General features: G+C 33.4%; 2 protein-coding genes across 2 annotated transcripts; one reads left to right on the top strand and one right to left on the bottom strand.

Moving 5' to 3' along the window:
• Window positions 1-1,015: 1,015 nt before the first annotated feature.
• LOC148302563 (small integral membrane protein 8) lies at window positions 1,016-2,446 on the bottom strand. The gene is made up of 2 exons (XM_088271411.1): window positions 2,252-2,446; window positions 1,016-1,241 (listed from the first exon to the last, which is right to left on the bottom strand). The coding sequence occupies exons 1-2, from the start codon at window positions 2,369-2,371 to the stop codon at window positions 1,086-1,088; spliced, it is 276 nt and encodes a 91-aa protein (XP_088127537.1). The 5' UTR covers window positions 2,372-2,446; the 3' UTR covers window positions 1,016-1,085.
• A 10,725-nt stretch (window positions 2,447-13,171) lies between these two features.
• On the top strand, window positions 13,172-18,234 carry LOC148302562 (uncharacterized). The gene is made up of 4 exons (XM_088271413.1): window positions 13,172-13,220; window positions 14,498-14,842; window positions 16,500-16,596; window positions 17,923-18,234. Exons 1-4 carry the CDS (start codon window positions 13,206-13,208, stop codon window positions 18,069-18,071), a joined length of 606 nt encoding a protein of 201 aa, XP_088127539.1. The 5' UTR covers window positions 13,172-13,205; the 3' UTR covers window positions 18,072-18,234.
• The last annotated feature ends 1,367 nt before the right edge of the window (window positions 18,235-19,601 follow it).

The following is a 19,601-nucleotide window of genomic DNA, read 5'->3' as shown; positions in this document are numbered from 1 at the left end:
TAACACATGAAGGAAAGGTGATCAGCTCTCCGCCTCAGGTTACCAGTCCAGGGTAATATTGAATAAATTTTACAGTGAAAAAATCACTTATCTTTATTTTACCTCCCTTGGAAATCGAACCCGGGACCCCCAGAACGGTAGCCGAGCGTGCTGACCATTACACTACGGAGGCGGACAATAGGACTTATTTACAAACAAAATAAAATTAACAATTAATAATAAAAAATTGTAGTTTCAATGCGTTTAGTTTTAATATTTTAGAAATTATGAGCGCAAACCAAGAATTAGGTTCAGAAAGAAGGGTGGACACTTGGGTGGGGAGATGGATTCCTGCCTGTGTTAAGCTGTTCAGGAAGTTCTCCTTCACTGTTGTGAGCAGACACTGAAAGAACGCATGGTTTTTCGTTCCCTATATCTCGTCCACATTCAAATCAACATGTTATCCATAAAGTTAAAGCCAAATCATTCATCATCATCAAATAAGCACTCTTTCATTTTTTCACAAACAAATGAAAGAGTTTCTGCTTAATAAAAAGCTTGCCTCATCCCACCATAGATGTCTCTCGTGAAGTCTATCGAGTTCAAGAACTGTGTAGCGAGTTTAATCAATATATCTAGAAGTTAAAAGAATTTGAAAAATGTGCTTTGTATTTTTTATACGCTGTAAATTAATACTTTTTTACAACATTTTGAGTATGTCCAAATAAAATTGTTCACAAATCTGGATTATCTCCAATTAGAAGTTATTTTTTGTTATTTACTTATAATTTCATCTCACCATATGTGTCTCTAGTGAAATTCTTGTGATTCAAGCATTATGATTCGAATTTGAACAATATATATATAGGAGTTCCAAGAATTTGAATATTGTGGTTGTTAATCATGTGTAGAATTGATGAATGTTACACGTGTGATCACTTAAACCAGCCTATGTCAGTCGTAAGCCCTGTAAATGCCCAGCTTCCATATTCTTTTTCACCTATGTTGAGATGTCAAGAAATAATATTAAAAACAATTTGATCTTAACCATTTATTAAACTAATAAAAAAAATTATGTACAGATTTAAAATAAAGAAGATAGTTGATCAGTCCCATTTGGATTTCTTTTTCTCGAATATTTCCGTTCCATCTTCTGTCACAGCCGAGTAGTATCCCATGCCTTCGTACTTAGATCTCATGTACGCAATGTAACCGAGACAGATCCCGAAACAGGTGAGGCCGACCGACATTATTGCCATATTCTGGAAAAGGAAAGAAATAATAATTTAAGACGGCTAATATGTGAAACCTAATGTGGGAAAATTATTGTACATTAGATGTATAAATTTTTGGGTAATTTATTCAAAATTAAACAAGGTTATTGGATTGAATTCTGCTTTTCTTTACATATCTTCTTCTTCCTGGCTACATCTCAGTTTATTGTTTTTGTAGACTGCTGGGGTCAGCTCTCCTCGTCCTCAGGTTATAGGTCCTTCTGTCCTGGATAACGTCACCTATGCCATGCCTTCGAATTGAAAATATATAAACTATTTTACAATTGAAATGTAAAATGTTGCAAATTACTTGGCTAATCTGAACTTTTCGAAATCCGAACACACCACAGCCCTGATTAGTTTGGATATCCGAGATCCCAATGCACAAGCTTTTAAAGGCTAAGTCAAATTGAGAGAATTCGCAAGAATTTGCCAGTCACATCACCCCACTACTTTACCAACTGCACTGGTTACGCTTTTAAACAATAAAAAAAACATACTTTAAAATATTGTAAAGTATATTTCTTCTTCTTCTTCTTCAAACCCTTATCAGCACCCCAATGGTGCATAGGGCACTGCATCATAAAACCGCAGTGTTATCTTGATCGTTAACACATGACGGAAAGGTGATCAGCCCTCCGCTTTAAGTACCAGTCCAGGGTAATATTGAATAAATATTAGAATGAAAAAATCACTTCTAATTATTTGACCCTCCTCTAGGAATCGAACCTGGGACCTCCAGAACGGTAGCCGAGCGTGCTGACCATTACACTACGGAGGCGGACAGATATTAGAGCACATAAGTATATTAGAGCAAGAAAAACAATTAAAACCTTTTATTTATTTACTCAATTTCAAGATACGTTTACAAAATGCGGTAGAGTTGAATAAAAATAAATATTTTCATTTAGAAAACCATTTTATTTGGGTGTTTTTACCAATACTAAAGCAGAATATAGGTTATGTTACTCAATAAAAAATGTAAAGGCATAACATACTGGCTTCGCATAGAGTTCAAAATTTACAACTCTAAATACGTTCGTACTTCTTATTGACCTAATTCCTTCGCCGGGGTTTTCTACTTTTTTTACGGGATCTTTGGAGTCCGGAGTCGACATTTTTATATTATTTTATAATGTATTATAACCATCAGCTGTTCTGTCAGCTGTCAAAATCAATGGACTACTCTTTGGATATTTCTAAGCTTCACTTTTATCTATCCAGACATCTATGGATTTCTGTATAATCATAAACAATATCTTCCTTTTACCGCGAAATTCAATTTTATTTATTCTAATACATGAAAAATAATTAAATGCAGCATTAATATCAATTTTATGAACACACGGACAAATGAAAAACAAACGTCATTTAAATTGAGAATGCTGGAGCTTGAAATGTGAATAAAACAAAAGTTGGAAAATAAAACTTTCGCAAGATGCTAAGAAACGCATACATTAATTTTCGTTTATATGGATTTTCACGGTAAGCAGGAACTTTACAAGTAGGTACTTTGAAATAATAATCTTTAAAAACGCTCTGGACAGTCGCTTGTCTCGTGAGCTAGGGGGAGGGGAGGGGACGTAGGGTGACCATTCGTACTTAATTTACCATAAGTGTCTTTTCGTGAAATGTAATCAGAACGGTTTAAAACGGGATTTAAAAAAATATATCACAAGATCGAGTAGGTATATAAATCAGTTCTCAACGGTTCGTCAGATCACAATATTTTCAATTCACCCCTTACAAATATTGCCCTATTTGCAAACATTTAATCCCTTATTAAAAAAATCTCAGAAAAATTACAGAACCTAACTTCTTTTTTTAACTAATTGAAAGTTTTTTCAAATTTTTTTTTCTTCTTAAAATTTCAAATTCATCAGCGTTTACCGAGCATTGTTTGCTTTCATTAAAAATCAAACGTTAATTCGAAGGATTTAAAAAAAAATAATGAAAATTTACTATTTATGTCAGTCAGTTCTAGGTTGAATGGGTCGTATGAGTGACGCATAAAAATCCATTATGAAAATAACACTGAAAGTTCCGGTACAGACTTCCACAGAGGTAATTATTCATCAAATTACAACGCATACCAATCATGCAATAAAGCAAGAACTATATAAGTATATAGCTTTTTCCACTTTTATTTTATTTGACTCACTAGTCACTTCCGGGTTCAGTCGTTACCGATATCATCAGACTAGTAGGAGGCTAGACAAAATTCTTCGTCGCACAACAAGGCAGTGATCGACCAACATGAATTTATATAATTTTCCTGACAAAACGAATTTGTTTTCATTAATTGATTAGGCCTCTTCTCATATGTACATACTCGTAAATATACAAATCGCTCACTCCTTTCAACAACGTCATAAATCAAAAAACTTGATTCTTCAGGAGATCGTTTTTAAAGTTTAAAAATATAATAAAATGTATTGAAAATAAATATCAAGCAACTTATTAACCTTTTTACTGTGCTATAGATCTTTTTAGGTAAAACCTGAATGTTATTCTTCATTTGAAAAATATGAAGTACCTATATTTAAAAAAAAAAATTAAACAATACCTTTTCCTCAAAATGCAAAAAAAACACTTTCTGTCCTGTAGCGGGTAAATATTAAGTTAAAAATATGCCGCTTTTGCTGGAATATAGTACATTTTCTGGGTGTTCCGAAAACATGCACAACCAAAATTAGATGATTTTTTGAATATGACGTTCTTGAAAAGAGTGAGCAAAATGTTAACCTTTTGTGTGCCAGCCCTGTCGTCATAAAGTCCAATTACTAAAACATTTCAATTAATTACTGAAAAATATAATTTATCAAAAGATTGATATATTTAATTGGTAGTTAGCAATGTGTTAACAAGGTGATTAAGCGAAGTCTGATATCACTTTAGGAAAATAAGGAGCCGACGCGGTGTTACATTGTTCCCATCTCATTACCGCATATCCGCAAATCCGTCTAAATTATGCGATATTCAAATTCGAGGCAGGATGAGATGTGTTTTTTTAGAATTTAGGCGTAATTACAAGTTATTACTTTTGACTTTGTACAGTATTTATGGTGTGTCCAAATATTTGTTGGCGAATGCTGAATCACTCCGCACTATCAAGATATTATTGAAATCTCAACGTAGATGATGAAGTTTTTAAAGTGAAACTTTCTTAGGCGCTAGGGCAAATCAGCCTGTATGTTATCATGATGTTATTATATTGCTTTGTATCATCGTGCAAACGTTGCTCTCTTTTCGTCGGAATGTATAGCTCTCTTTCTCCTTTTCTTAACGTTAAATCTTTCTTCTCCCTCATGTAACGAAATGTGCCTAATAAAAGTGACTCGTCCTTGACATTTCACTCTCAATTCTCTTCCAATTATCAATTAAAGAATCGCAGCTTAAGGAGTTTCACTCTTTTCTCAAAAATTAAGATCTGCTTCAAACGGGGTATTTTATACCCTTCATGGGTAACTGAAAATGGAACAGTTATCCGTTAGTCACATCTCTGACTGGCCAGAATAGCTGGAACGTTTATGTTTTAGAGTTCCCAGTTGAATCACCAGGGCAACTGACACTTGAGCGCTTCCAAAGAGTAGAACAAACTCTAAACAAAGTTTTTTTTGACATCTCAGCATAGATGAAGGAGGATATGTAAGTCTGGGTATTTACAGGGGTTATTTATACCTGTCTTAGGCTGGTTATGCGATCACTTTACACACTACTTTATATGAATTATCTCATGATACAGTACATATCGCTCACTCCTTTCAACAACGTCACATATCAAAAAACTTGATTTTTAAGGAGATCGTTTTTAAAGTTTAAAAATAAATATCAAGTCACTTTTTGAACTTTTTACTGTGCAATAGATCTTTTTGGGTATAAAACCTGAATGTTTTTTCTCCATTTGAAAAATATTTAGTATATTCAAAAAAATAATTAAACAATACCTTTTCTTCAAAATGCAAAAAACGCTTTCTGCCCTATAGCGGGTAAATATTAAGTTAAAAATATGCCGCTTTTGCTGGGATATAGAACATTTTCTGGGCATTCCGAAAACATGCACAACTGAAAATTGACGATTTTTTTAACATGACGTTGTTGAAAGGAGTGAGCGATATGAGTTCTCGACAGCATGTTGGATTGAGTAAACATCATACATACATTGCATACCTACATACAAATAAAAGCCATCTCAGTGCTTAATTCGCATTTCAGAAGTTTCCTCTTAAATTCCCAAATAAAAAAAACAAAATCTTTAGAATAGACCCACAATTAATTTGAACAATTATCGCGGATAAAGCAAGGCACAAAGAAGTTATCCAATTAATATTCGGCTTAATAAATAATAAATAATGATCTCCATGTGCTCTGTGATTATCCGATTCTCACGAGGCTGGTTAGCATGCTGTATGCCGTGGAGATATTACTTATACCCATCCAAGATAAGAACTGAATAGAAAAACAATTATCAGCTAATTAATTACGATGATTATTAATAATGAAGTTCTTTAACCAAAAACAATCGGAAAACAAACAATGGTATTCTATAATCCTTAAAATTTGAGCACTGTCAAAATATTTGTGAACTTTTGTATAAAAATCCACGATTCTATTTGATAGATTTTGATTTATTAAAAAATAGGAAAATGAGTTTAACAGTTGGAAAATTTGTTAAACACAACCAAAAGAGCTGCGTATCAACACAAGAAAAGTTATATCGCTCACTCCTTTCAAGAACGTCATAAATCAAAAAACTTGATTTTTCATAAGAACGTTTTTAATGTTTAAAAATATAATACAATCTATTAAAAATAAATATCAAGCCACTTATTGAACTTTTTACTGTGCAACAGATCTTTTTAGGTAAAACCTGAAACAATACCTTAAACAATGCCTTTTCTTCAAAATACAAAACCAACACTTTTTACCCTGTAGCGGGTAAATATTAAGTTAAAAATATGCCTCTTTCGCTGGGATATAGTACATTTTCTGGGCATTCCGAAAATATGCACAGCTGAAAATTGATGATTTTTAATTTATGACGTTCTTGAAAGGAGTGAGCGATATGCAGTATCGAACAGATTAATAGAAACAAAACTTTTTTTTGTTGTATTTTCTTTAAAACTTTCATAAAATCTTTTGTTTATTAATTATATCACAAATTAATCTTTAATATGATCTCATTTGGGCTCCATCAAAGATTTTACTCTTCTTGGCATTTATTTTATAAGGTTTTGGCACGTGGATGCCATTTTTTTGTCTCGAAACCATACCTGAATTATGGACAAAATGAGCTTTTCCACCGTAGTGCAGTCCTATTTGGAGAGCCGATTCTTACAGATTGCCGATAGGTTTTCAATTAGGTTTATGTTTGGCAAAATTCTTGACCAGTCCAACACAGTTCATTGTTTTTGTGTGAAAATTTTATAATTTTTTTGGATTTGTGGCAGGGGTTCTATCCTGCTGAAATATTCTATTACCATTTGACCTTCGTTTTTATATCTCTGGTAGTATAGTCCGCCTCCATAGTGTAGTGGTTAGCGCGCTAGGCTACCGTGCTGGAGGTCCCGGGTTCGATTCCCAAGAGGGTCAAAATAAATATTAGTGATTTTTCAGTCTAATATTGATTTAATATGACCCTGGACTGGTACCTGAAGCGGAAGGCTGATCACATTAAACATTTTTTAGAGGGTGTTGAAAATACGAAGAAAAAGTTTTGTTTCAATTAATTTGTTCAATACTGTACATATTCTTGACATTTTAGGTTTCCGAATACTCGTTCACAAATCTGGTTTTTCTCAACTTAGAAGTTAATTTTACATCTTCGACACCTTAACATAGATAAAGAAAAATATGAAATTATGGATATTTACGGGGCTAATGACCTGCCTTGAAAGTCTTTGACAGAGAACCAGTCTATAACTAGCCCATGACCGGTCGCGGCAGTACCTTTTTTTAAATTTAAGTAAAATTTAAAAAATACTACCGTATATTGATCAAAAAATTGTAAAATGTGCCCTTGGCAAGGAAAAACGCAGCGAGGGCACATTATTATAACTTATTACTTGCAATTATGTGCATGATAAAAAAATTAATCAATAAATAAATAGATTTATAAGTATTTTTTATTTTCTCATAATTTAATTAATTGATTCGGCAGCCACTTTGTATTAAAAGCTATCCATTTTTAATTAAAGTTTTGCTTTTGTTTTTACCACAATTTCTTAAAATCTATTGTGACACGTGTTACGATGCATTCCGCATCATTTTAATGTTTGAACGGTGTATGAAAATGATGCGGAATGCGTCAAAACGCGTGTCACAATAGATTTGAACAAATAATGGTATTCCCTAAAAATTATTATGGTTTTCAACTTGTTCGTTTTTTACAAAACATTTTTCGTAAACACGTGCCGCTGTTCGGATAACAATTATGATAGATAACGGACATTTACACAATGGTACAACTCAAGGAACACGATGAGCGTCTCATAAAATGCTTTAAATCCGACATTATCCTTCATTAGCAATGCAAAGTGGTTTAGTTTGAATATAAAGCCAGAAAATTTAGCCTAAAAATTAGGATCGCCATATTTTTCGAGATTCCGTCGGGACATTTTCATTACATTTCAGAACTATAATTATTTTCTCTCTTCGTCTTTCTCCTTTCTGAGGGTTGTGACTCTTGTGGAAGCAATGACTCTTCTCCAGTTATACCTTGACTGCGCTGCACGTAGCGCTCCAACCACCTTAACTTGATTGGTCCATCGTGTGGGATCTTCCTCTCCCTCTCTTCGCCCTCCAGGCTACCGATCATAACTAGTCGTTCCTGGCTATCCTCATTGCCACGAGCACGTGTCCAAAGAACTGGAGTATCCGTCGTGTATAGACACTTACTAGAGTCTATTCATCGAAGTGCAACTTCAGAAGAATGGATTTAAGACGCGAATGCATCAAAGCACGGGTTACGATATATTTAAGGACATGGTGGTATTAGTCAAGTAAAATTAAATATATGAACTGTAAAACCTCGATATAACGGACCTCTATAAAACCAACATCGGATATAACGGACAAAAGATTGTTGACCATTCATCAGATAACGAAATTTAACGCTTATACGAGAGTGGTTTTTAAATAATAAAAAAAAACAGTAAAAAACATCAAAAGTGCAAACGCAACTTGATTCCTTCTTCATAGCAGGATTACTGAAATTAACCGCGTTTATATCACCCAGCAACGTTACTTCATGACTAGTATCTAGACAATAAATAGAATTTCGTTTCTGTTTTGTATTGTTTGATTATTTAGATATATGCGGTGTTTATATTTAAAAAACAACGTTTTTTGAATTTTGAAAGCTGTTCCACCGCATTCCCAGATCTGATAGAGAAGCATCTAGGCTTCATGACAGAATTTTCTTGCAAAGCAATTTTTTTTAACTAAGTAGCAAAATTGTATCCCGATTTTACTGTGAATTTACATTTAAAGCTTTCAATATCCCTGTCACTGCAAATCTAAATAGTTTTTTTAAAATTAATTTAAACCTGTTTTTATATAAAGGACTACCCCCAGTCCTTTATATCGAGGTTCTACTGAATTACAAATGTGTATTGTCCGCCGATGTATATTGTACATATAATCGGTACAAAAAATTGATAAATAAATAAAATATTTCCCACATTATTTTTTGACATCTCAAAGATGAAGAAGAATATGGAAGTCTGGGCAAAAAATAATATGAAAAATAACTCCTTTAATTGGAAAAATCCAGATTTGTGAACAAGTATTTGGACACACTCAAAATGTTGTTAATAAAATATTCTAAGGACTAACAAAATTATCAGGTTTGTAATTCATAATTATCAAATTCATATTCAGGTCGAAATTATCGAAAAAAAAATGTTTATTTTTTTATAACTATTATTATAAGTTTAAAACAGAAATGATAATTTAAAAAAAATAATTAAAAAATCTATATATGCCAGATAAAACATACACAATGTGTCGCCTATCACAATATGTCATCAGAAAGAAATCATAAAATATCGCAGACAGTTACGAATACGAAATATCGCTCACTCCTTTCAAGAACGTCATAAATCAAAAATCGACATTTTCAGTTGTGCATGTTTTCGGATTGCCCAGAAAATGTACTACATCCCAGCAAAAGAGGCATATTTTTAACTTAATTTTTACCCGCTACAGGGCAGAAAGTGTTGTTTTTGCATTTTGAAGAAAAGGTATTGTTTAATTATTTTTTAAATACACTAAATATTTTTTCAAACGGAGAAAAAACCTTCACGTTTTACCTAAAAAGATCTGTTGCACAGTAAAAAGTTCAATAAGTGGCTTGATATTTATTTTTAATACATTGTGTTATATTATTTAAATTTTTAAAACGTTCTCCTGAAAAATCCGGTTTTTTGATTTATGACGTTCTTGAAAGGAGTGAGCGATATGTATAATCTAAAATCTCATTACACACTACGAACGACGAGTTATCAATCTGTTTTTACCACACATGGCTCCTGGCACCTGTAATTTATTATTCTTCTTCTTCCTAATCCGCACTTAATCCTAGTTATCAATTTGCCACTTTCCCTACAAACGTGTTTGGTTTGATTTTTCTTTATATAGTGACAGCGATCATAACTTCATATATTATTTCGAGAAATAAAAATACTTTGTGTTCTGATCCACTCACATTTCAAAACATCATAACTTCTATTTACTAAATGGAGTCGATGCGCTTAGCGCAGTTGCTCCGAAGTGTATACGCCTATGACGGTAGTCAGCCCCGTAAATGCCCAGACTTCCATATTATTCTTCATCTTTGATGGGATGTCAAGAAATAATATGAAACTCGTATCCCATCAGGAGCAATTGAATCTAGAATCAGTGAAAAAAATACACCTTGGAGTCGACCTAAAGCGCGGTAGCCAAACACTAACGCGTGACAGTGCTCTATCCCTGCTTTGGCAAATAAAGGATCGGTTTTTCAGCTGAAATATATGTTCAAAATATCCTTGGCAAGTAATTGATATATAGGTTTATTCAAACAAATTTAAAAAAATACAATAACGCAATAAATAGTGAAACTCCCAGACTTGAATGAATTAATATATGTATTAACTTTAAATTATTATATTACATATCAGCCTTGTATTTTTTATAAACGCCTCAGTGAGCTCACAACTTCTAAACTCTATCCAAATAAGGCGGGCCCTGTCCAATCACGGCCCGCGGTCACATGCGGTCCCAACCTTTTTGAAGTGAAAATTCTTAGGCGGCGATTCACGTAGTTTATTAAAGAGTTAAACTTCTACTCCTACGTTAGAGTTTCTAATAAAAATCGATTCTTCTTTAATGCCTCTGTTCCGAAATAACTGCGGAAATATATAACAAACGTATTTGAACTCTCTCAACGAGTTTTCTTACTTTTACTGTAACTTTAGATGTAATCACCTAATCCAACTTGAAATAATAATAATAAGAAATGTAAAAAAAAAACAGTTTTTTAAAGCGGCCCTCATTTTAACAAGTTGCCCGGCCCTGGCAAGGTATAACCACAAAATAGAAAACAGTGATGGAATACTGAGATATAGATTTTCAACAATAAATCATAATGAAATTTAATTCAGTGACATCAACTGACTCATTTCTTTATGTACATCGACATTATGTAAACAAAAATAAGTATTTTTTGTCTACGCGTATTACTAATTAAATTACTACGCAATTAGCCAATTAAATTATATAACCCTTCACTGTATGACTTTTTTTGCATGACTGCATTGACAGTTCGTCTTGGAGAGACAAGTGAAGTTATTATTTTGGCGTTCATAGCGCGTCTTTTGGCTAAATTATGAACTATATACGTGAGTTATGAATGTATCCAATCAGTAACAACAAAGAATGGTTGCTAATATTTTTAAAGAACGTTTTAACACTTACTTTTGGATATGTAACAAATTTGAAACACTATGCAGTGAAGGGTTAAATATTTCAATAAAATTGGGAATTCAAAGCCTTCTTCCTTCGAGGAACATTCCTCCTTTCTTTATTCTGTTGAGCGTAAATTACTAACCCTCTTTTTCATGTACATGTGTGTGTATTTGTATTGTTTTAAAGTGTAAAAGTGTGAAATTTGTGTTGGCAATTAGAAATAGAGGTATTTTGTTTGGTTATTAATTTTTTCGGAATTTCAGAAGCAAAGAAATTACTAATAAGCTATATATAGGCTTATTTGTATTTTGAGGGAGCATAATACGGAGTTGCAATATTTTTATGACAATGTTAATATATGATATATCGTAGTCGTACAGGAGAAAGTGACCAACTAACATTAAAATGTTCTGGAGGGCCATTTATGTCACTTTTGCTTGGCAAGAAAATAAACATCAATGCAGTTAGTCATTTTTAACAAGTCAATATATTATACTTAAAATCCTTTGGGATTTTTTCAGTGCAATATTAAGCTAGTGAGATATCAAATAGTCAATAATCGCGTTTTTGTAAAAAATGCACTTGGTCACATTCTCCTGTATGATTACGATAAAACAAATTACATGCATGGGTAAAATAAAATGTATTTCTTTTTTTCAATACGTGAAAACAGTGCAACGAATGTGAATTATATTAAAATTTACTGAACAAATGATAATAATATAACATGAAACAAATTTTATATGCGCGAATGGAAATCTTTAAAACACTCTGGGCACAATGGTTTTTCGTTACATCATTTGCAAACCTTTCCAGTTTTTCTCCTATACCCTTTTTGTAGAAACATTTTGAATGATCAGGCAAGTCTTACCGAGTAAGTCACTGCACACTAATTTGTAAGGTAAGTAAGTACTTTTTAGTAATTTGGTGACTCTTTTAACTAGCTATTTTTAAGACCTCATTTGAGGGCGTAATGTTGGAGTTACATTCAGATTTAACTTTTGCACTTAGATTATAATTAGGTCCGTTTAAAATACATAACTTCAGATGTAAAAAAATATATAAGGCATAAAGAATAAAGATGAATTTTAAAGCATCTCTGAGACGATATTCTGGATACATTAGTCAAATATTATTATTATTATTGGGAAAAAGATAATGAGGAATGTGTGGAAAATCATTGTATGACAGAATTGAAAACAAAGATATAAGAAAGGAATGTAAGGCTGAACGAGAAATAATTGAAAAGATTAGGAAGAGTTCTTTACGGTGGTATGGACATGTGGAGCGAATGGATAACGAGAGAAAATATATGTGGCCAATGTGAAAGGGAAAACAGAACGGAACGACCGAAAAAAACTTGGCACGATCAGATCAATCAGATCCTAAAATCTGGCGGTGTCAAAAGTCTGCGTAATCGGAGGGCATGTATGACTAGATGTATGGATGTGAAGGAGGCGAGGAGTGTATGTCAGGACAGAAGAGTGTGACGTTCTATCCTCTCTGCCCAGCCCTGCGGGGAAACGGCGTGATGGTGGTAGTAGTAGTAGTAGTGTACACACACAATATATTAAAAATGAATTATTACTTATATCCCTTATCCGCACCCAATGGTGCATAGGGCACAGCATCGAATGACGCAGTGTTATCTTGATCATTACCTACATAAAGGCAAGGTGATCACTCTTGCGCTTCAGGAACCAGTCCAGGGTAATATTAAATAAATATTACAGTGTTAAATCAATATTTATTTTCACCCCCCTTGGGAATCGAACCCGGGACCTCCAGCACGGTAGATAAACTCGCTGACCATTACACCACGGAGGCGGACAATAAAAATGAATTAGATTGCAATATTCCAGCACTGCATCGGGCAGGATCGAACGTACGCACCTTCATTATTCAAAGAAAAATGTATTGTTATTTTTTGTTAGTATATAAGGAGAAGTCAATCAAATCCCAGCATCAGTTACAGATCATCTTTCCGCCAAATACGAACATAAAATGGATATTTTAAAGGTAAACATTTCATCAAAAATTATTCATATATATTTTGTACATCCAAAACATTGTTAACTTTGTGGTATGGTAATATAACACTCTCCTTATCATTCATCGTTTATTTTGTGTAATATCATTTAAATACACTACTTCACGAAGTAGTGTTTTTAAGGGGATACAACGTAACACAGAATTCAATCACCGACCGACCACTGTAGAGGTAACACGTCTTTCCACGCCCGATTACAAAAATGTATACTGGATTTTTTTATTGTTTTTTTTTAGAATAGATTTAGAATTTTTAGAAAAGATAGTTTTTTTTGTAACTTACTCACGTAATCTTTATATAACTCTTTTGTAATCTCTCAATAACTCATATTATGTTTGACATCTCATCAAAGATGAAGAAGAATATGGAAGTCTGGGCACTTACGGGGCTGACGACCGTCATAGGCTGAGATATTGCCCAGACTTCCATATTCTTCTTCATCTTTGATGAGATGTCAAAAAATAATATGAAAATAGCTCCTGTAATTGGAGATAATCTAGATTTTGTGAACAAGTACTTGGACACACTCAAAATGTTTTCAATAACTCTTTCCTTTTTAAGACCATATAATTATTTCGAATAAAAACGTATTTTTTCAATGTAAAAAAGGTGTTTAAGAAAAAAATCAAGCACTTAAAATATTACTTGGATAAATCCATCTCTACAGAGAAAGTTTTGTCATCTTTCTCTCTTTCAAAATTTCATTTTTGTACAAATCGCTCACTCCTTTCAAGAACGTCATAAATAAAAAATCGTCAATTTTCAGTTGTGCATGTTTTAGGAATGCCCAGAAAATGTACTATATACCAGCAAAACCGGCATATATTTAACTTAATTAAACTTATTTATTAACGGCAGAAAGTGTTGTTTTTGCATTTTAAAGAAATGGTATTGTTTAATTATTTTTTTAAAAATACTAAATATTTTTCAAATGGAGAAAAAACCTTCAGGTTTTACCTAAAAAGATATGTTGCACAGTAAAAAGTTCAATAAGTGGCTTGATATTTATTTTTAATACTTTGTGCAATATTTTTAAACTTTAAAAACGTTCTCCTGAAAAATCAAGTATTTTGATTTATGACGTTCTTGAAAGGAGTGTGCGAAATGTCAAACCGTAATAATTTTATTTTAATCACCTGATGATGGAATGATTATTCCAAAACCAGTAGTGACGAATTAGTGTTTATAAAAGTGGTATCATACAAAGTGAACGATGAATGATAAGGAGAATGTTGAATAATTTCAGGCTGCTTTCTTCCTCATGTTGGTGACGTCAAGCACTGCCTACCCTGCCGTGTCCCACAGTAATCAGGTACAAGGGATAGCCTTCGCAGGCGGTTACAGAGCTCCTGGATTCGGCCACTATCCTAGAGGATACAGCTCTCCAGGCTACAAGGGACTCCCCTACCTTCCCTACAACCATGGCTACAACAACGATGGGTACAACAACCTTGGATACAACAACCATAAGTTCTACAACCATGGGTACAACGGTTGGGGCTATGGAGGTTCGGGATATGATAGGTATAATCGTGGTGGATATGGGGGTCATGGGTATGGAAATTATGGCAGATATTCTGGTGATAATTATGTAAGTTACTAAAATGATTCCTATATAATTATTTTTACTATATCTTGGTCACAACTGTCGTCAAAAAAAGGCGATTCAGTTGGCTTGGCCATGTACTCCGCATGCCTCCTGAGAGACGACCACACTACTCAAATTCTTGGAAGTTCTATATATGTGAACCAATTCAAAAATCTTGTTCTTGAATCACTAGATCTTCACTAGAGACATCTATTGGTGATATGTAAAGAAGCTTTTTTTATTAAGCAGAAGCTCTTATATTAGTATGTGAGGTCCGAACCCTGGATTATAATCACACACATGAGAAACGCCAGAAAATACCATTTTCATTTTTATTATTTAAGCTTATAATTTGACCATATATACTTATTACACATAGATTCACAAATACAGGTTTTTCATTTCAAATTGGACGTTTGACGAATCAAATTTAAGTAAATTTGAGTAAAGTCCTGGCAATTTATTGCCTATACCAGGGGTTCCCAAAGTGTACGCCGCGGCGCCCTGGTGCGCCGTAGAAAGTAAAGAGGGGCGCCGTGAGTCGATCCTCTATCATTATCCGAAACCACAAATATTTTATTTTTTTTGTTTTTCTCTGTTTCAAATCTGAATTCTTATAAATATAAAAAAACTCAATTTCATATTGTGGATGTTTAAATTTTTGTGCCTATCTACCCAACTACTAGTATCGAAGGTGCCTATTTCTTTCGAGTATAATATTTCCGGGTTCGATTCCCAGGGGGGGTCAAATAAATATATGTGATTTTTCCACTCTTATATTTATTTAATATTACCTTGGACTGGTACCGGAAGCGGAGGGCTGATCACCTTTCCTTCATGTGTTAACGATCAAGATAACACTGCGTTTATATGATGCAGTGCCCTATGCACCATTGGGGTACGGATAAGGGTTTGAATGAATAATATATACAGGATCTTTCATTAAGAGCTTTATATATTTAAATTTTAATAAAACAAAGTGTGCGTCAGAGATGTAGCATCAACAATATGGTCGCTATCAACTGTGAAAGTTTGGAAGTCTTTATTGAAAGACCCTATATATATAGTCACTATATCTATTCCAAATATCTTAATAATGTAGGGCGCCGTGACAAAATACTAAGTTTGTAAGTGCGCCGCGGGCTGAAAAAGATTGGGAACCCCTTGGCCTATACCAAAATTAACCAGCTGCCTGGCATATCGCTCACTCCTTTCAAGAACGTCATATATCAAAAATCGACAATTTTCAGTTGTGCATGTTTTCAGAATGCCCAGAAAATGTACTATATCCCAGCAAAAGAGCCATATTTTTAACTCAATATTTACCCGCTACAGGGCAGAAAGTGTTGTTTTTGCATTTTGAAGAAAGGGTATTGTTCAATTCTTTTTTTAAATACACTAATTATTTTTCAAATGGAGAAAAAACCTTCAGGTTTTACCTAAAAAGTTCTGTTGCACAGTAAAATGTTCAGTAAGTGACTTGATATTTATTTTTAATACATTGTATTATATTTTTAAACTTTAAAAACGTTCTACTGAAAAATCAAGTATTTTGATTTATGACGTTCTTGAAAGGAGTGAGCGATATATAAAATAAAACCTAGTCAGGGATCCAAAATGAACTCTGAAAAAATACTTTGTTTTCATTATCTTATTTCAGGCGTACCCGAGTTATGCCTTCGACTATGGAGTAAATGATCCCCAGACGGGAGATGTCAAATCTCAACACGAAATTCGAGATGGAGACTTCGTGAAAGGTACTTACGAAAATATCGTAGTCGTACAGGAGAAAGTGACCAACTAACAAAACATAAAATGTTCAGGAGGGCCATTCAAGTCACTTTTGCTTGGCAAGAAAATAAACATCAATGCAGTTAGTAATTTTTAACAATTCAATATATTATACTTCCAAGTTTAAAATCCTTCGGGATTTTTTCAGGGCAATATTAAGCTAGTAAGATATCAAATAGTCAATGATCACGTTTTTGTAAAAAATGCACTTGGTCACTTTCTCCTGTATGACTACGATATGTCTAAAAAGATTTCAAGATTGTGTTTCGTTTAATATAGAAATTTAATTAATTTGCTAGACATTTAAAATAATGAATAATTCGCAAAGCCTCTATTAGAGGTTTGTCTGCAGGTAGGATAGTAAGGATGGGGAAGGTAAATGTGAAAAATACATCACAAACACCCAGACCAATTGAAGATAAATATTTTTTTGAATTTATTTTGCAATGGAATTACAGTTTCGCAGTCGAGCGTCTACCCAACTACGCCACGGCGCCTGTCAAAATTTTTGCTTATAACATATCTTAAACTAGTTCCGCTGTGCCTCTCCAAAAAAATATTAAGCTCTTGTACTTGGAGAAGGACTTGCACTCAATTTTTATTTTTTATTCAATTTTTTTTTCTTTATTTTAAATTCTTTTGCATTGTACAAACATGACATGAATTCAAATACAAAAAAAATGAATAAAATATAAATACAAAAAAAATCTCACAAAGGCATGGCCTGTGTGTGGGTATACAATATAATTTAGGTCATAGTAAAGGGTATAAGGGTATAGGTATTATAAGTAGAACTAGAATAATAGTGTTAATATAAAATACGAGGCGAATGTAAGTGGAAAAAGGAGCAGAGGAAGACCGAGAAAACATGGCACGATCAGGTATGCCAAATACTTGAAAGTGGTCAGGTTAGGAGTCGTAACAATCGGCGGGTATGTATGAGGAGATAGATGCATGAACTTGGAAGAGGCGAATAATGTTTGCAAAGACAGAGTGGTGTGGCGTTCTATTCTCTCTGCCTACCCCTGCGGGGAAGCGGCGTGATGGTTAGTTAGTTAGTTATATAAAATACAAAAATGCTTGACTATCAGAAAACAAAAAATTGTTTTTTTTTTAAATTTTTTAAAATAAAATTAAAAACTTGAAAAAGATGAAAAAGGAAAAAGGAAAAAGTTAGCAAGCATGTACTACATGAGTGATACGTCTTTAAGAAAAATTGTTTATATTATACTTAAGGGGGGACTCGCAAATTATTGAAATAATCAGGTAATTTTTCCATTGTTTCCCGACAGGCCAATACTCGGTGGTGGAGCCTGATGGTTCCGTTCGCGTGGTGGACTATGCTGCTGACGGAGTCCACGGCTTCAACGCTCAAGTGAAGAAGATCGGACCTTCCATCCACCCATCTCCCTCCTATTACAACAACAACAAACGTTACTGAACCTCCAGCCTCCTCACTTGGAAGACATCTCTGCTTTTATGTTCTCCTGATAACGTTTCACGAATCTCTTATGTTTCCAATTTGTAGTTTATCAAAAAATATCCATTTTGTTTTTCCAAATAAATCTTGTGATTATTTCTGGCAAATGTGTTTATTTATTATCCTAATTGATAATTCTTGAAAAAAATAGCCCTAAGCCCATAGAAATATACATCGTTACTTGAGTGCAGAACAATCCCTAGTCGCATAAAAGTGAATTTTGTGTTACTTCTAGTATGAGAGTACTTTATAACTCATTAAACTTTGGAATATTTAATTGTTTCCCTCGTGTTTTTTTTTTATAAATTGTTAGTATATTTCTGCAGTTAGGTATCGATATGAAATGTACATATGAATTTTGCAGCCAAAATACATTAAAAAAATTAACCCAGACTAAGAAAAGTTTTAAAAATTAATGCAATATCGATGCTCAATAATGGGCAGAATGGTGGACGCTACACAATTCGCTCACTCCTTTCAAGAACGTCATAAATCAAAAATCGACAATTTTCAGTTGTGCATGTTTTCGGAATACCCAGAAAATGTACGATATATCAGCAAACGCGGCATATTTTTAACTCAATATTTACCCGCTACAGGGCAGAAAGCGTTGTTTTTGCATATTGAAGAATAGTTATTGTTTAATGGTTTTTTTAACATTCTAAATATTTTTCAAGTAGAGAAAAAAAAACCTTCAGGTTTTACATAAAAATATCTGTTGCACAGTAAAAAGTTCAGTAAGTGGCTTGATATTTATTTTTAAAACATTATAATATATTTTAAAACATTAAAAACGTTCTCCTGAAAAATCATGTTTTTTGATTTATGATGTTCTTGAAAGGAGTGAGCGAATTGTTCAAAGTGATCTCTAAAGCAAAAAGCCAGGTTGTAAGCCCTGCGATTCTCAAACTTCCATCTTCATTCGTGTATGAACGATGGGGGCTTCATGTTCCTTTTTATTTATATTTTTTTATATAATAATATGTATTTATCAGTTGCCTAAGAAAATTCTCCTTGCCTTTTATGTATTATAATAATAATAATAAAACCCTTATCCGCACCCCAATGGTGCATAGGGCACTGCGTCATATAAACGCAGTGTTATCTTGATCGTTTACACATGAAGGAAAGGTGATCAGCCCTCCGCTTCAGGTACCAGTCCAGGGTAATATTGAATAAATATTACAGTGAAAAAATCACTCATATTTATTTTTACCCCCCCTGGGAATCGAACCCGGGTCCTCCAGAACGGTAGCCGAGCGTGCTGACCATTACACTACGGAGGCGGACAAAAATGTATTATACAAGGATTTATAGCATATTTAGTTTTTTCGTCTTTAAACGATAATGAGTGTGTATGGTTTATAATAAATTAATAAGGTTGATCCTTAAAAACAATACAATGGTTCAGTATCTTAAATAAATCAAGATTTGTCACATAGTCCATTTATTCGTCTTATTGTTTTTTTTAAACATATTACTACACGTAAG

This window comes from Brachycentrus maculatus, unplaced genomic scaffold, assembly GCF_059751285.1.
Source record: "Brachycentrus maculatus isolate JH-2025_06_01 unplaced genomic scaffold, ASM5975128v1 h1tg000440l, whole genome shotgun sequence".
NCBI classification, from domain to species: Eukaryota; Metazoa; Arthropoda; class Insecta; order Trichoptera; family Brachycentridae; genus Brachycentrus; species Brachycentrus maculatus.
This window is presented reverse-complemented; position numbering and strand designations above follow the sequence as displayed.

Coding starts and splice junctions, on each gene's coding strand:
- LOC148302562 (XM_088271413.1), top strand. Junction 14,843..16,499: donor GATATTCTGGTGATAATTAT/GTAAGTTACTAA, acceptor ATCTTATTTCAG/GCGTACCCGAGTTATGCCTT. Junction 16,597..17,922: donor AGATGGAGACTTCGTGAAAG/GTACTTACGAAA, acceptor GTTTCCCGACAG/GCCAATACTCGGTGGTGGAG.
- LOC148302563 (XM_088271411.1), bottom strand. CDS start 2,371: ATGTCGACTCCGGACTCCAAAGATCCCGTAAAAAAAGTAGAAAACCCC. Junction 1,242..2,251: donor TTGAACTCTATGCGAAGCCA/GTATGTTATGCC, acceptor TTCCTTTTCCAG/AATATGGCAATAATGTCGGT.